At 49.2% G+C, this 15,383-nt stretch overlaps 1 protein-coding gene across 1 annotated transcript; it reads left to right on the top strand.

The window, feature by feature from the left end:
- Positions 1-14: 14 nt before the first annotated feature.
- LOC147114241 (E3 ubiquitin-protein ligase TRIM7-like) lies at positions 15-8,807 on the top strand. The gene is made up of 2 exons (XM_085995918.1): positions 15-666; positions 6,832-8,807. Exon 2 carries the CDS (start codon positions 6,846-6,848, stop codon positions 7,350-7,352), a length of 507 nt encoding a protein of 168 aa, XP_085852044.1. The 5' UTR covers positions 15-666; positions 6,832-6,845; the 3' UTR covers positions 7,353-8,807.
- Positions 8,808-15,383: the final 6,576 nt, after the last annotated feature.

Below are 15,383 nucleotides of genomic sequence, written 5' to 3'. Positions count from 1 at the left end.
ACGGGGTCGGGCTGGGGTCGGGTTACTCGATCCGAATGTTTTAACCCCAGATCCTCTCCCGCCCATCGGGGTGTGAGGGGATTAAAATCGAGACGTCTGTGAGGGAAACCCACCGATCCCAGGTCCCTGGGAGGCTGTTCCTTCTCCTCTCCTCACTTCACGTGATTATAGTGAGTGTGTTCCTGCAGCGAGGGGGAGCATGGACTGGAGACCCTCGGGATAATAATAATTATTAATAATGGAAAGATGAGGCTCCAGTACAGAGACACTGGACTGAACACAGACAGCTTTGAAAATCACAAACTGAGCTGAAGTGGCAGCAAAGCAGGATCCCACTGCACGTGTGGAGATCAGTGTGAATGCAGGGAGACTGACAATCCCGGGATTCTGCCATTTTCAGGATGGGTTGCTGCAGGGTGTCAGTACGAGCATTAGAAGGGCTGCAGGTTGTTGCACTGATCACTCGTTCCCCTTTGGGTTTCTGATCGAAATGTCCCCACTGATAAAAACATTCTCTCCTCTTTCATTCTAGAGTGACTGAGACTCAGAGAATCACAGACCCAGATGTTCCAGCGCTCACCCTCAACCTGTCCAATATATCTCAACTTATCCAGAAGAGGCTGAATGGATGGGAAAAGTACCACTCCGACATATTGGGAATCATCAGTAAGAACATGCAGCTTTTCTCCAATATAAGGGACTGGGAGCAGGTCGGGTTAGTTGTGTTCAGACAGTGAATATCCCGAACTTTAATATCAGCTCCCTGTGTCTGTGGATCAGGAGCCTGAGATTAATCCTCAGCCCCCAGTAACACCTGCTTTAAACATTCCTCACTGTAATGGGCCAGAGCTTCACCCCCCATGGGCCAGGTAGGGGCGGGTTATACTCTGCCAAGCATACCCAAAATAGTGAGGAACCAAGAGACTGATAAGAGTGAGGAGCTTAAAGTCATTAATATCAGTGAACAAAAAGTACTTGAGAAACTAATGGGACTAAAATCCGACAAATCCCCTGGACCTGATGGCCGACATCCTAGGGTTCTAAAAGAGGTGGCTGCAGAGATAGTGGATGCATTGGTTGTGATCGTCCAAAATTCCCTAGATTCTAGAACGGTCCCAGCAGATTGGAAGGTAGCAAATGTAACCCCGCTATTCAAGAAAGGAGGGAGAGAGAAAACAGGGAAATCCAGGCCAGTTAGTCTGACATCAGTCATCGGGAAAATGCTGGTATCTATTATTAAGGAAGTGATAATGGGGCACTTAGAAAGTCATAGTATGATTAGGCAGAGTCAACATGGTTTTATGAAAGGGAAATCATGGTTAACAAATGTATTAGTGTTTTATGAGGATGCAACTAGCTGGGTAGATAAAGGGGAACCAGTGGATGTAGTATATTTGGATTTCCAAAAGGCATTCGATAAGTTGCCACATAGAAGTTTACTACACAAGATAAGGGCTCATGGGGTTGGGGGCAATTTATTAGGATGGATAGACGATTGGTTAAAGGACAGAAAACAGAGAGTAGGGATAAACGGGTCATTTTCCAGTTGGCATGTTATAACTAGTGGGGTGCCACAAGGATCATTGCTTGGGCCTCAGCTATTTACAATCTATTTTAACGACTTGGATGAAGGGACCGAGTGCAATGTATCCAAGTTTGCTGATGATACAAAGCTAGGTGGGAAAGTAAGCTGTGAGGAGGACACAAAGTGCCTGCAAAGGGAGAGAGACAGGTTAAATGAGTGGGCAATAAGGTGGCAGATGGAGTATAATGTGAGGAAATGTGAGGTTATTCACTTTGGTAGGAAGAATAGAAAAACAGAATATTTTTTAACAGGTGAGAAACAATTAAATGTTGGTGATCAGAGAGATTTAGGTGTCCTCGTACAGGGAAAACAGAAAGTTAGCATGCAGATACAGCAAGCAATTAGGAAGGCAAATGGCATGTTGGCCTTTATTACAAGTGGGTTGAAGTACAAGAGTCAGGAAGTCTTCCTACAATTGTATGGGGCTTTGGTGAGACCACACCGGGAGTACTGTGCACAGTTTTGTTGTCCTTATCTGAGAAAGGACATACATGTCTTAGAGGAGGTGCAACGAATGTTCACTCGATTGATCCCTGGGATGAGAGGAGGGATTGAGTAGATTGGGCCTATTCTCTCTGGAGTTTAGAGGAATGAAAGGGGATCTCATTGAAACATATAGGAGAGGTTGTTTCCCCTGGCTGGAGAGTCTAGAGCTAGGGGGCATAATCTCAGGATTTAAGTCTGAGATGAGGAGGAATTTCGACACTCAGTGTTGTGAATCTTTGGAATTCTCGACCCCAAATGGCTGTGGATGCTGAGTCGTTGAGTATATTCAAGGCTGAGATCGATAGATTTTTGGACTCCAGGGGAATCAAGGGGTCTGGGGACCGGGCGGGAAAGTAGAGTTGAGATCGAAGTTCAGCAATGATCTTATTGAATGGCGGAGCAGGCTCGACGGTCCGTAGGGACTAGTCCTGCTCCAAATTCTTATGTTCTTATGTTTAATCAGAGTGTCTCTTAAAGGGGCACCGTTCATCACAGGGCCGTCAGTATTATTAAAGAGTAAAGTAAAAAAAAGGAAGTCTTGCATTTATATAGCGCCTTTCACAACCTCAGGAGGTCCCAAAGTGCTTTACAGCCAATGAAGTTCTATTTTTGAGGTGTAGTCACAGTTGTAATGTCAGAATAGCTAAGTATGGAATATATAACCCCCCCATCGAGTAATATGAAGGAGTCGGGACCTCGCTGTGTCACAATTCCCAATCACCGTCTGCTTTGTTTACAGTGCCAGCTTCCACCGAATACAGGGGCCCATCGAACGTAACTCCTCCCCCACACAGCTCCTCTGGGGCAGCCCCTGTCCCACAGAGCGCCATCAAACAGTCGACTGGGATCAGGGGGGAGAGAGGGAGTATCCCAATGTGTGTTTAGAATCTGAAACGGGGATCACTCTTGACAGTTTTAAATTTCTATTTAACCCTTTGTCTTTCTGTGTTGTTTCGTCAGTCAGGGTTCAGTGTGAGGGATTTGAGGGTCAAGTTCCTGCACCTGTTCCCTCCTCACAGAGTCTCAGAACCTGGGGCCGAGGGGGTGTTGGTGAATTCAGAGTGAACAGGGAGCAACAGTTTAATGTACAGAAGGGTCCTCAGATTCATCTCAATTCACAACTGAATCCTCACTGCTGTGTGTAAAATGGTGGAGGCTTTAATAAAGCTGAATTCAGGATGAACAGTAACAGGAGGGAGAGAGCCCCGGGCAACACACCTGTGTTCAGGATAAGACACTAACAGGAGGGAGAGAGCCCAGGGCACACTCCTGTATAGAGGATGGGACAGTAACAGGAGGGAGAGAGCCCAGGGCACACTCCTGTATTCAGGATGAACAGTAACAGGAGGGAGAGAGCCCAGAGCACACTCCTGTATTCAGGATGAACAGTAACAGGAGGGAGAGAGCCCCGGGCACACTCCTGTATTCAGGATGAACAGTAACAGGAGGGAAGAGAGCCCAGGGCACACTCCTGTATTCAGGATGAACAGTAACAGGAGGGAGAGAGCCCAGAGCACACCCCTGTATTCAGGATGAACAGTAACAGGAGGGAGAGCGCCCCGGGCACACTCCTGTGTTCAGGATGAACAGTAACAGGAGGGAGAGAGCCCAGAGCACACCCCTGTATTCAGGATGAACAGTAACAGGAGGGAGAGAGCCCCGGGCACACCCCTGTATTCAGGATGGACAGTAACAGGAGGGAGAGAGCCCAGGGCACACTCCTGTGTTCAGGATGAACAGTAACAGGAGGGAGAGAGCCCCGGGCACACTCCTGTATTCAGGATGAACAGTAACAGGAGGGAGAGAGCCCCTGGCACACTCCTGTAATCAGGATGAACAGTAACAGGAGGGAGAGAGCCCAGAGCACACTCCTGTATTCAGGATGAACAGTAACAGGAGGGAGAGAGCCCAGAGCACACTCCTGTATTCAGGATGGGACAGTAACAGGAGGGAGAGAGCCCAGGGCACACTCCTGTATTCAGGATGAACAGTAACAGGAGGGAGAGAGCCCAGAGCACACTCCTGTATTCAGGATGGGACAGTAACAGGAGGGAGAGAGCCCAGAGCACACTCCTGTATTCAGGATGAACAGGAACAGGAGGGAGAGAGCCCCGGGCACACTCCTGTAATCAGGATGAACAGTAACAGGAGGGAGAGAGCCCAGAGCACACTCCTGTATTCAGGATGAACAGTAACAGGAGGGAGAGAGCCCAGGGCACACTCCTGTATTCAGGATAAACACTAACAGGAGGGAGAGAGCCCCGGGCACACTCCTGTGTTCAGGATGAACAGTAACAGGAGGGAGAGAGCCCCGGGCACACTCCTGTATTCAGGATGAACAGTAACAGGAGGGAGAGAGCCCAGAGCACACTCCTGTATTCAGGATAAACACTAACAGGAGGGAGAGAGCCCCGGGCACACTCCTGTGTTCAGGATGAACAGTAACAGGAGGGAGAGAGCCCCGGGCACACTCCTGTATTCAGGATGAACAGTAACAGGAGGGAGAGAGCCCAGAGCACACTCCTGTATTCAGGATGAACAGTAACAGGAGGGAGAGAGCCCAGGGCACACTCCTGTATTCAGGATGAACAGTAACAGGAGGGAGAGAGCCCAGGGCACACTCCTGTATTCAGGATGAACAGTAACAGGAGGGAGAGAGCCCAGGGCACACTCCTGTATTCAGGATAAACACTAACAGGAGGGAGAGAGCCCCGGGCACACTCCTGTGTTCAGGATGAACAGTAACAGGAGGGAGAGAGCCCCGGGCACACTCCTGTATTCAGGATGAACAGTAACAGGAGGGAGAGAGCCCAGAGCACACTCCTGTATTCAGGATGAACAGTAACAGGAGGGAGAGAGCCCAGAGCACACTCCTGTATTCAGGATGAACAGTAACAGGAGGGAGAGAGCCCAGAGCACACTCCTGTATTCAGGATGAACAGTAACAGGAGGGAGAGAGCCCCGGGCACACTCCTGTATTCAGGATGAACAGTAACAGGAGGGAGAGAGCCCAGAGCACACTCCTGTATTCAGGATAAACACTAACAGGAGGGAGAGAGCCCCGGGCACACTCCTGTATTCAGGATAAACACTAACAGGAGGGAGAGAGCCCCGGGCACACTCCTGTGTTCAGGATGAACAGTAACAGGAGGGAGAGAGCCCCGGGCACACTCCTGTATTCAGGATGAACAGTAACAGGAGGGAGAGAGCCCCGGGCACACTCCTGTGTTCAGGATGAACAGTAACAGGAGGGAGAGAGCCCCGGGCACACTCCTGTATTCAGGATGAACAGTAACAGGAGGGAGAGAGCCCCGGGCACACTCCTGTATTCAGGATGAACAGTAACAGGAGGGAGAGAGCCCAGAGCACACTCCTGTATTCAGGATGAACAGTAACAGCAGGGAGAGAGCCCAGAGCACACTCCTGTATTCAGGATGAACAGTAACAGGAGGGAGAGAGCCCAGAGCACACTCCTGTATTCAGGATGAACAGTAACAGGAGGGAGAGAGCCCAGAGCACACTCCTGTATTCAGGATGAACAGTAACAGGAGGGAGAGAGCCCAGAGCACACTCCTGTAATCAGGATGAACAGTAACAGGAGGGAGAGAGCCCAGAGCACACTCCTGTATTCAGGATGAACAGTAACAGGAGGGAGAGAGCCCAGAGCACACTCCTGTAATCAGGATGAACAGTAACAGTAGGGAGAGAGCCCAGAGCACACTCCTGTATTCAGGATGAACAGTAACAGGAGGGAGAGAGCCCAGAGCACACTCCTGTAATCAGGATGAACAGTAACAGGAGGGAGAGAGCCCAGGGCACACTCCTGTATTCTGGATGAACAGTAACAGGAGGGAGAGAGCCCAGAGCACACTCCTGTATTCAGGATGGGACAGTAACAGGAGGGAGAGAGCCCCGGGCACACTCCTGTATTCAGGATGAACAGTAACAGGAGGGAGAGAGCCCCGGGCACACTCCTGTATAGAGGATGAACAGTAACAGGAGGGAGAGAGCCCAGAGCACACTCCTGTATTCTGGATGAACAGTAACATTAGGGAGGGAGCCCAGAGCACACTCCTATATTCAGGATGAACAGTAACAGGAGGGAGAGAGCCCAGGGCACACTCCTGTATTCAGGATGAACAGTAACAGGAGGGAGAGAGCCCAGGGCACACTCCTGTATTCTGGATGAACAGTAACATTAGGGAGGGAGCCCAGAGCACACTCCTATATTCAGGATGAACAGTAACAGGAGGGAGAGAGCCCAGAGCACACTCCTTTATTCTGGATGAACAGTAACATTAGGGAGGGAGCCCAGGAACATTCCTGTAGTCAGGATAAACAGTAACAGGAGGGAGTGAGCCCCGGGCACACTCCTGTGAGCTGTGCGTTCCCAGTACAGCCAGTGCTGAGATTGTGGGGCTGTAACTGTGAGGCTGTGGGATGTGTTGTGTGCCGGTGAATCTCCTCCATTGTGTCTGGGAGAACGTGTGCACAGTGCCAGGGGCTTGTGTGATTAAACTGACTGCTACTGTGTGTCTCACTGCAGTGTTTGGCCTGAGTGTACAGCACTGGGGCCCACACACTGCTATTGAACAGGGATTCTGATTGAAGGCCATTGATTTAACATGGGAAGAATCCAGTCTAACCGGTAATATGGGGCTGACACTGTCTGGGAAATACTGACACTCCTACCCTGCACCTGTCAATCATTGATCTGAGTGGAATAACCCTGTCTGACCAATCTCTTCTCTCCTCTCTAGGGCAAAGCTCACCGATGAGCCTGGATCCAAAGACAGCAAACTGGAACTTGGTTCTGTCTGATGATCTGAGATCAGTGACATGGACTGAACAGAAACAGCCCTACCCACCTCACCCAGAGAGGTTTAAAGACTATTCCCAAGTCCTCTGCTCCCAGAGCTTCTCCTCAGGATCCCATTCCTGGGATGTGGAGACTGATGGGAATGACTGGAGAATCGGGATTGTGTGTGGGAGCATCGAGAGGGCGGGGGTAAACTCTCTCATTGGGAACAGCAGTAAATCCTGGGGTTTATATTATTATTCTGGTTCTCTCAGGGCCTATCACAATTCCCAGGTCACTGACCTCGGACGGTTCGGGCCTGGGAGCAGGATCCGAGTTCAGTTGGACTGCGAGGCCGGGACTGTGTCATTTCACCAGGTCACTGACTCACTGACACATTTACACACATTTCAAACCACATTCACTGAACCCGTGTTTCCAGCATTTTATTGTGGGAACAAATCCCTAAAACTGTTAAATTAATCCCGATATCGGAGACTCGGCGACATCCTTCCGGCTCCGGGAATCGGGCGACGTCCTTTCCGGTTTGGGTGGGGCCTCTGAAACGGGTCTGTGATGTCACTTACTGGCTGGGGTCAATGATGATGTCATTTCCTGGCTGGGGTCAATGATGATGTCACTTACTGGTCTGCACCCTGGTGATGCTGTGGGCGGGGCTCTCTATCAGGCCCCTCCGCTGGTGATGCTGTGGGCGGGGCTCTCTCAGACCCCTCCCCCTGGTAAATTAAGCCCCATAACTGAGACTCGGCGACATCACTTCCGGCTCCGGGAATCAGGTGATGTCACTTCCGGTTTTGGGCGGGTCCTCATAAACGGGTTTGTGATGTTTCTTCCTGCCTGGGGGTCAATGATGCTGTCACTTCCTGTTTTGGCACATTGAAGATGTCACTTCTCGGCTGGGGGCACTGATGATGTCACTTCCTTTTCTGCCCCCTGGTGATGCTGTGGGCGGGGCTCTCTCAGGCCCTGCCTCCTGGTGATGCTGTGGGTGGGGCTCTCCCAGGCCCCCCCCCCTGGTGATTCTCTGGGCTGGGTTCTCAGGCCCCTCCCCTTTTGATCCTGTGAGTGGGGCTCTCAGGCCCCTCCCCCTGGTGATGCTGTGGGTGGGATTCTCCCAGACCCCTCCCCCTGGTGAGGCTGTGTGCAGGCCTCTCTCAGGCCCCGCCCCTGGTGATGTGCTGGGCGGGGCTCTCTCAGGCCCCTCCCCCCGGTGATGCTGTGGGTGGGGCCCTCTCAGGCCCCTCCCCCTGGTGATGATGTGGGCTGGGTTCTCAGGCCCCTCCCCCTGGTGATGCTGTGGGCGGGGCCCGATTGTGGTGAGCACAATTCAGATTCCATGAATGATTTAAAGGGAGTTGTTTGATCTCTCACACTCACTGAGGGAGGACTGATGGATCTTGGAATTCTAAATCCCAGTTATTAATTTCCTGTTAAAGGAGCTGAGTTTGTTTAACAGTATGAATTCAACCAAGGAATTGTTAAGCTGCCTGTTGAGGGGTATGCTGGGAAGGTTGGCCACATTGGGAAAGTCTTATTCAGCAGACTGTCCAGAAGGTTAAAGGTCAGACAGCCGCGTGGCCTTGACGGTCTGTGAGAAACTGCTGTAAACATCAGATGCTGTCGTATCAACTTGTTTTAAACCGTGGGAAAGAGAGAGAGTGGAAAAGTACCAACTGTGTGATTTTACCAGCAAGAAGGGTATAAACCAGCCATTTTAGTAAGATGGAAGGAGACAGTCCATGAGACAGACCAGAAGATCACCACACAGGATGGCGATGGAGAATTAACCTCTCAGTCTCCCGAAGCAGAAGAATTGACCATTCTGAGTTGAGTTCTACTACTGACTTAAAGCTTGTATGAATCTCTATCTGTAAAACTACTTGTATTTTAACGTTAATAAAAGCAATTAGTTAGAAATGTTTAAAGCCTTGTTGATCTTACCACTGATTAAACAGTAAAGAGTCATAGAGTCATACAGCACAGAATGAGGCCCTTCGGCCCATCGTGTCCGCGCCGGCCATCAAGCCCTGTCTATTCTAAACCAATTTTCCAGCACTTGGTCCGTAGCATTGTATGCTGTGACATTTCATGTGCTCATCTAAATGCTTCTTGAATGTTGTGAGGGTTCCTACCTCTACCACCCTTTCAGGCAGTGAGTTTTAGATTCCAACCACCGTCTGGGTGAAAAAGTTTTTCTTCAAATCCCCTATAAACCTGCTGCCCCTTACCGTGAAACTCTGCCCCCTGGTTATTGACTCCTCTACTAAGGGGAAAAGTTCCTTTCTATCTACCCTATCTATGCCCCTCATAATTTTGTACACCTCAATCAGGTCCCCCCCTCAGCCTTCTCTGCTCTAAGGAAAACAATCCCAGCTTGTCCAGTCTCTCTTCATAGCTGAAGCGCTCCAGCCCAGGTAACATCCTGGTGAATCTCCTCTGCACCCTCTCCAATGCAATCACATCCCTCCTATCGTGTGGCGACCAGAACTGCACACAGTATTCCAGCTGTGGCCTAACTAGCGTTTTGTACAGCTCCATCATAACCTCCCTGCTCTTATATTCTATGCCTCGGCTAATGAAGGCAAGTATCCCATATGCCTTTTTAACCACCTTATCTACCTGTCCTGCTGCCTTCAGGGATCTATGTACATGCACACCAAGGTCCCTCTGATCCTCTGTCCTTCCTAGGATCCTACCATTCATTGTGTATTCCCTTGCCTTGTTAGTCCTCCCAAAATGCATCACCTCACACTTTTCCGGGTTAAATTCCATTTGCCACTGTTCTGCCCATCTGACCAACTCGTCTGTAACATCCTGTAGCCTGAGGCTTCCCTCCTCGTTATTTACCACTCCACCAATTTTGTGTCATCTGCGAACTTACTGATCATACCTCCTACATTCGTATCTAAATGATTAATGTACACGACAAACAGCAAAGGACCCAACACCGATCTCTGCGGTAAACCACTGGACACAGGCTTCCAGTCACCAAAACAACCTTCGACCATCACTCTCTGCCTCCTGCCACTAAGCCAATTTTGGATCCAATGTGCCGAATTGCCCTGGATCCCATGGGCTCTTACCTTCTTGACCAGTCTCCCATGTGGGACTTTGTCAAAAGCCTTACTGAAGTCCATGTAGACTACATCAACTGCACTACCCTCATCCATGCACCGAGTCACCCCTCAAAAAATTCAATCAAAATGGTTAGACTTGATCTCCCGCTGACAAAGCCATGCTGACTATCCTTGATTAATCCTTGCCTCTCCAAGTGGAGACAAATTCTGTCCCTCAGAATTTTTTCCAATAATTCCCGACCACTGATGATAGGCTCACTGGCCTGTAATTCCCTGGTTTATACCTACTACACTTCTTGAATGATGGTACTACGTTAGCTGTCCTCCAGTCCTCTGGTACCTCCCCTGTGGCCAGAGAGGTTCTGAAAATTTGTGTCAGAGCCCCTGCAATCTCCTCCCTTGCCTAACACAGCAGCTTGGGATACATCTCGTCAGGGGCTGGGGATTTATCCACTATTAAGCCCACTATAACTGCTAGTACATCCTCCCTCTCAATACTAATTTGTTCAAGTATATCACAATCCCCTAACCTGATTTCTATACCTACATCGTCCTTCTCCATCGTGACCACAGATGCAAAATATTCATTTAAAACTTCACCTACATCTTCCGACTCTACACACAGATTGCCACTTTGGTCCCTAATGGGCCCTACTCTTTCCCTGGTTATCCTCTTGCTCTTAGCATACTTATAAAATATCTTGGGATTTTCCCTTATTTTGCCCACCAGTGTTTTTTCATTCCCCTCTTCGCTCTCCTAATTTATTTTTTAAGTACCCCCCTGGACGTTCTATACTCCTCTAGGGCTTCCACTCTTTTTAGTCCTTTGTATCTGCAAAAAGCCTCCCTTTTTTTCCAAATCCATTCTTGTATATCCCTTGACATCTAGGTTCCCTGGGTTTGTTGGACCCACCCTTGACCTTTGCGAGACCATGTTTGCGTTGTACTCTCTCTATTTCCTTTCTGAAAGACTCCCACTGCTCTGGTGTGGATTTTCTTACAAGTAGCTGATCCCAGTCCACTTTGGCCAGATCCTGCCTTATCATATTAAAATGGCCTTCCCCCAATTTAGAACCTTTATTTCCGGTCCTTCTTTGTCCTTTTCCATGACTACCTTAAATCTCACCGAATTAAGATCACTGTCACCAAAATGCTCTCCTACTGACTCTTCTACCACTTGCCCGGCTACATTCCCTAGAATTAGGTCCAGTACTGCCTCCTCCCTTGTAGGACTTTCTACATGCTGGCTCAAAAAGCTCGCCTGGATGCACTTTAAGAATTCTGCACCCTCTAAGCCTTTCACACTCTGATTATCCCAGTTAATATTGGGGAAGTTGAAATCCCCTACTATTACTACCCTATTATTTCTGCACTTCTTTGAGATTTGCCTACATATCTGCTCCTCTATCTACCCCTGACTGTTTGGCGGCCTATAGTACACTCCCAGCAATGTGCTTGCCCCCTTTTTGTTTTTAGGTTCTACCCATATGTCCTCATTAGAGGAACCTGCTAAGATACCATCCCTCCTTACAGCTGTAATTGACTCCTTGATTAATATTGCGACAACCCCTCCTCTTTTACACCCCCCTCTGTCTCGGCTGAAGATTCTATACCTCGGAATATTGAGCTGCCAGTCCTGCCCCTCCCTCAACCATGTCCCTGTGATAGCAACAATATCATACTTCCATGTGTTCATCAACACCTTCAATTCATCTGCCTTATTCGCAAGACGCCTTGCATTAAAATAAATGCCATCCAGCCTTGCCATACTCCCTTGTGCCATTACATATTTGCTCTGCCTTCCAGGCTGACTTGTTTTTTCCTCTATATTTGGCTGTGCATCACCCTCTACTATAGCTCCACTCCGTATCCCATCCCCCTGCCAAGTTAGTTTAACCCCCCCCCCAAAAGTACTAGCAAACCTCCCCGCCAGGATGTTGGTACCATTCTAGTTCAGGTGCTACCTGTCCGACTTGCACAGGTCCCACCTTTCCCAGAAGCAGACCCAGTGATTCAGGAAACTAAAGCCCTCCCTCCTGCACCAACGCTTTAGCTATGCATTCATCTGCTCTATCCTCCTATTCCTATACTCAATAGCACGTGGCACCGGGAGTAATCCAGAGTTTACAACCTTTGAGGTCCTGCTTTTTAATCTGCTACCTAGCTCCCTAAATTCTTGTTGCAGGACCTCATCCCTCTTTCTACCCATGTCGTTGGTACCAATGTGAACCATGACCTCTGACTGTTCACCCTCCCCCTTCAGAATGTCCTGCAGCCGTTCAGGGACATCTTTGACCCTGGCACCAGGGAGGCAATATACCATCCTGGAGTTATGTCTGCGGCCATGGAAACGTCTATCTGTTCCCCTTACGATAGAATCCCCTATCACTATAGCTCTCCCACTCTTTCCTCCCCTCCTGTGCAGCTGAGCCACTCGTAGTGCCACAGACTTGGCTCTTGCTGCATTCCCCTGAGAAACCATCTCCCCCAGCAGTATCCAAAATGGAAAATCTACCACAAAAGGGAGATGGATCCAGGGGACTCCTGCACTACCTTCCTAGTTCTTTTACTCTGTCTGGCGGTCACCCCTTCCCTTTCTGCTTGAGCAGTCTTTACCTGCAGTGTGACCACCTCATTAAACATGCTATCCATGAAGACCTCAGCTTTGCGGATGCTCCACAGTGACTCTAGCCGCAGCACCAGCTCTGAAACGCGGATTTTGAGTAGCTGCAGCTGGAGACACTTCCTGTATGTGTTCGCCCTGGACACCAAAAGTGTCCCTGACTTCTCACACAGCACAGGAGGAGCACTCCACGCAGCCGAGCTGCCCTGCCATGCCCTACCCTTAATTTACTCCCTTTAAATTAAATAATATTAATTACACGAGGGACGTCACTTCCCTTTAAACATTACTTGCTCTAAACTAGAGACATTACTTTGCATTTAACGACTGGGCTGTAGAAATACTCACCAGGTCCTACCTACCAATCAGCTCCTTCCTTGGTTGTGACGTCACTTTAGCGGTTTCGCAGTTGTTGTTGTTTGACTGGTCCCGCTCTCAGACTCTTTCATTGGTGTAGAGTAAGAACCAATTCCTACAGGGTGAAAAGTTAGGAAAAACAAAGGCGAAGCAAGGGAGCTCCTCCTTCCACTCCTCACCTAACTCCCTGACTCACCCAACTTGCAGCACTCTGTTCAAACCGCACACAGTGCAAAATCACACTTCAAAGCCTGCTTTTATAGGCCTTGAAACCAAGGAGCTTGCTGGGCCCTGCCCTGCTACAGGAGAACCAGTTTAATCTAGTTCCCCTAATTAACTGCCTTCAGCTCCTCTGAATTGTAGGCCTTGTATATCCCTTTATAACCCTGCTTAAAGCTGGGAAATGTAGATTTTAAACAGTAACAGTAAAAGTAAAACAAACAAAAGTTTGATTTTAGCAAACAGTTAAGAATCCCTGACTCACCCAACTAGCAGAACTCTGTTTAAACTGCACTCAGTACTCAGAGAGTAAATTAAAAAATCCGACAGTCACTCTGTCCCTAATAACAGTTTGTAATAACCTCCCCACAACAGACGTTCGACTAATAGTTCTCCTGCAATAAAGAGGGAAGTGTGTCAGTGAGAGTCTTGTGAGGTGTTTGGAGAATGTGGCTGTCATGGTGGAAAAGCTGACCGTGTGTGTGTGAGATGTGAGTTGTGGGTAAGTGAAGTTTGTAATCGTGCTGAGCGTGTGAGGATGAGGAGAAGGATGTTGAGTGAACTGTGGTGCAGTGATTGCAGCACCGTGCAGGGTAGTGGGGGAGGGGAGTGTAGTGAGTGCTGTGAGTGTTGTCATTCATGGTCTGTGAGTGGTGCAGCTGTGATGAGAAAGTACTTCAGTGCTCTTACCTTGATGATTCTAGTCAAATCATTGAACTCCTTCCACGTTCTGGGAACAATACACCTAGCATTGACTTTGTGAGCAATCTCCTCCCACTGCCTCTGCCTCAGGTACCAGGGGGGCTTCCTGCCCCCAGGGGTTAAAGGATGTCCCTTCTCCTCCCACTGCCTCATCAGCTGCCTGGATGGCATCCTGCCAGTCGTGGGGAGCTGGGGGACGGGGAGGATGGCCCTCTTCATGTTCACTGCTTGCACCAAGGCCTCCAGTGCAGCATCAGAGAACCTTGGGGCCCTCTCTCTCCCTGCTTCAGCCATTTCTTTCTCAGGTACTTGTAGAACAGCAATTGCAGCCACAGTGCACCTCCCATTTAAGAGGTGCTGGCTGCCTTTAAATAGTGTCCTGGACTCCCAATACTCGGCCCCACCTTCAGGCCTGCAGCCAATGAACAGCATGGGCAGATTTTACCTGCTGCCTGCACGGCTGTGAACCGCAGTGGGTAGTCGCCCTGCCCCACCCCCCCGAGCATGTTTCCCCACACTATTCAATTTGTAGATCTTTACTCAGTGCCACCCCAGTCTGGATAGACAGGGCTCATGGGTAGGGCAAGGCACGCTGGGGTGAAAGGTTATTACTGGCAGTAATGTGTGAGGGAGCGGAGCTGTAAATTGATGAATAATCTGCCCTTTACAATCTGTCGCTGAGTTTGTTGATTTGTTGCTGCCCGTTCACTGTGAGAGGAACAGAACAGGGGACCATTGATATCCACAGGAACAGTGCCCAGGGTGGGGCTGAATTTATACTTTAATATGGCCCCCAATCAGTAACCGGCCCTGTCTGGCCCTGAATGGGGTTCCTACTAACCTGTGGCTCTGCCCCTTTCCCTGGATTGTGCTGCTCTGGGCCTTGGACCAGTTCCCACTACAGTCTCCCTGTGGGAATGGTAGCATACTGGTAATGTCACTGGGCTAGTAATCCAGAGGCCTGGATCTAATGATCCAGAAACGTTAGTTCAAATCCCACCACAGCAGCTGGGAATTTAAATTCAGTTAATTAAAAAAATCTGGAATAAAAAGCTAGTATCAGCAATAGAACTATTGGATTGTTATAAAAACCCACGTGGTTCACTAATGTCCGTTAAAGAAGGAAATCTGCCGTCCTTACCTGGTCTGGCCTATATGTGACTCCAGACTCACAGCAATGTGGTTGACTCTTAAATGGCCTAGCAAGCCACTCAGTTGTAACAAACTGCTACGAAACACAATAATAACAATGAAACTGTACAGACCACCCGGCACCAACACAGCAAAGGCAAAGTCGACCCTGCAAAGTCCTCCTCACCAACATCGGGGACTTGTGCAAAAATTGGGAGAGCTGCTGCACAGACAGCCTGACATAGTCATCCTCACAGTATCATACTTTCAGCCAATGTCCCAACATCCTCCATCACAGGAGGTCAGACCCACCAGGAGTGGTGGCACAGCGGTATACTGTAGTGTATGTACTTTGCAGAAGGAACTATATTCTGCAGCCCATGT

This window comes from Somniosus microcephalus, chromosome 8 (assembly GCF_052327205.1).
Source record: "Somniosus microcephalus isolate GS21.2 chromosome 8, FLI_Smic_1.0, whole genome shotgun sequence".
NCBI lineage: Eukaryota > Metazoa > Chordata > Chondrichthyes > Squaliformes > Somniosidae > Somniosus > Somniosus microcephalus.
Note: the sequence above shows the minus strand (reverse complement) of the source record. Positions and strands in the feature narration are given on the sequence as shown.

Coding starts and splice junctions, on each gene's coding strand:
- LOC147114241 (XM_085995918.1), top strand. CDS start 6,846: ATGAGCCTGGATCCAAAGACAGCAAACTGGAACTTGGTTCTGTCTGAT.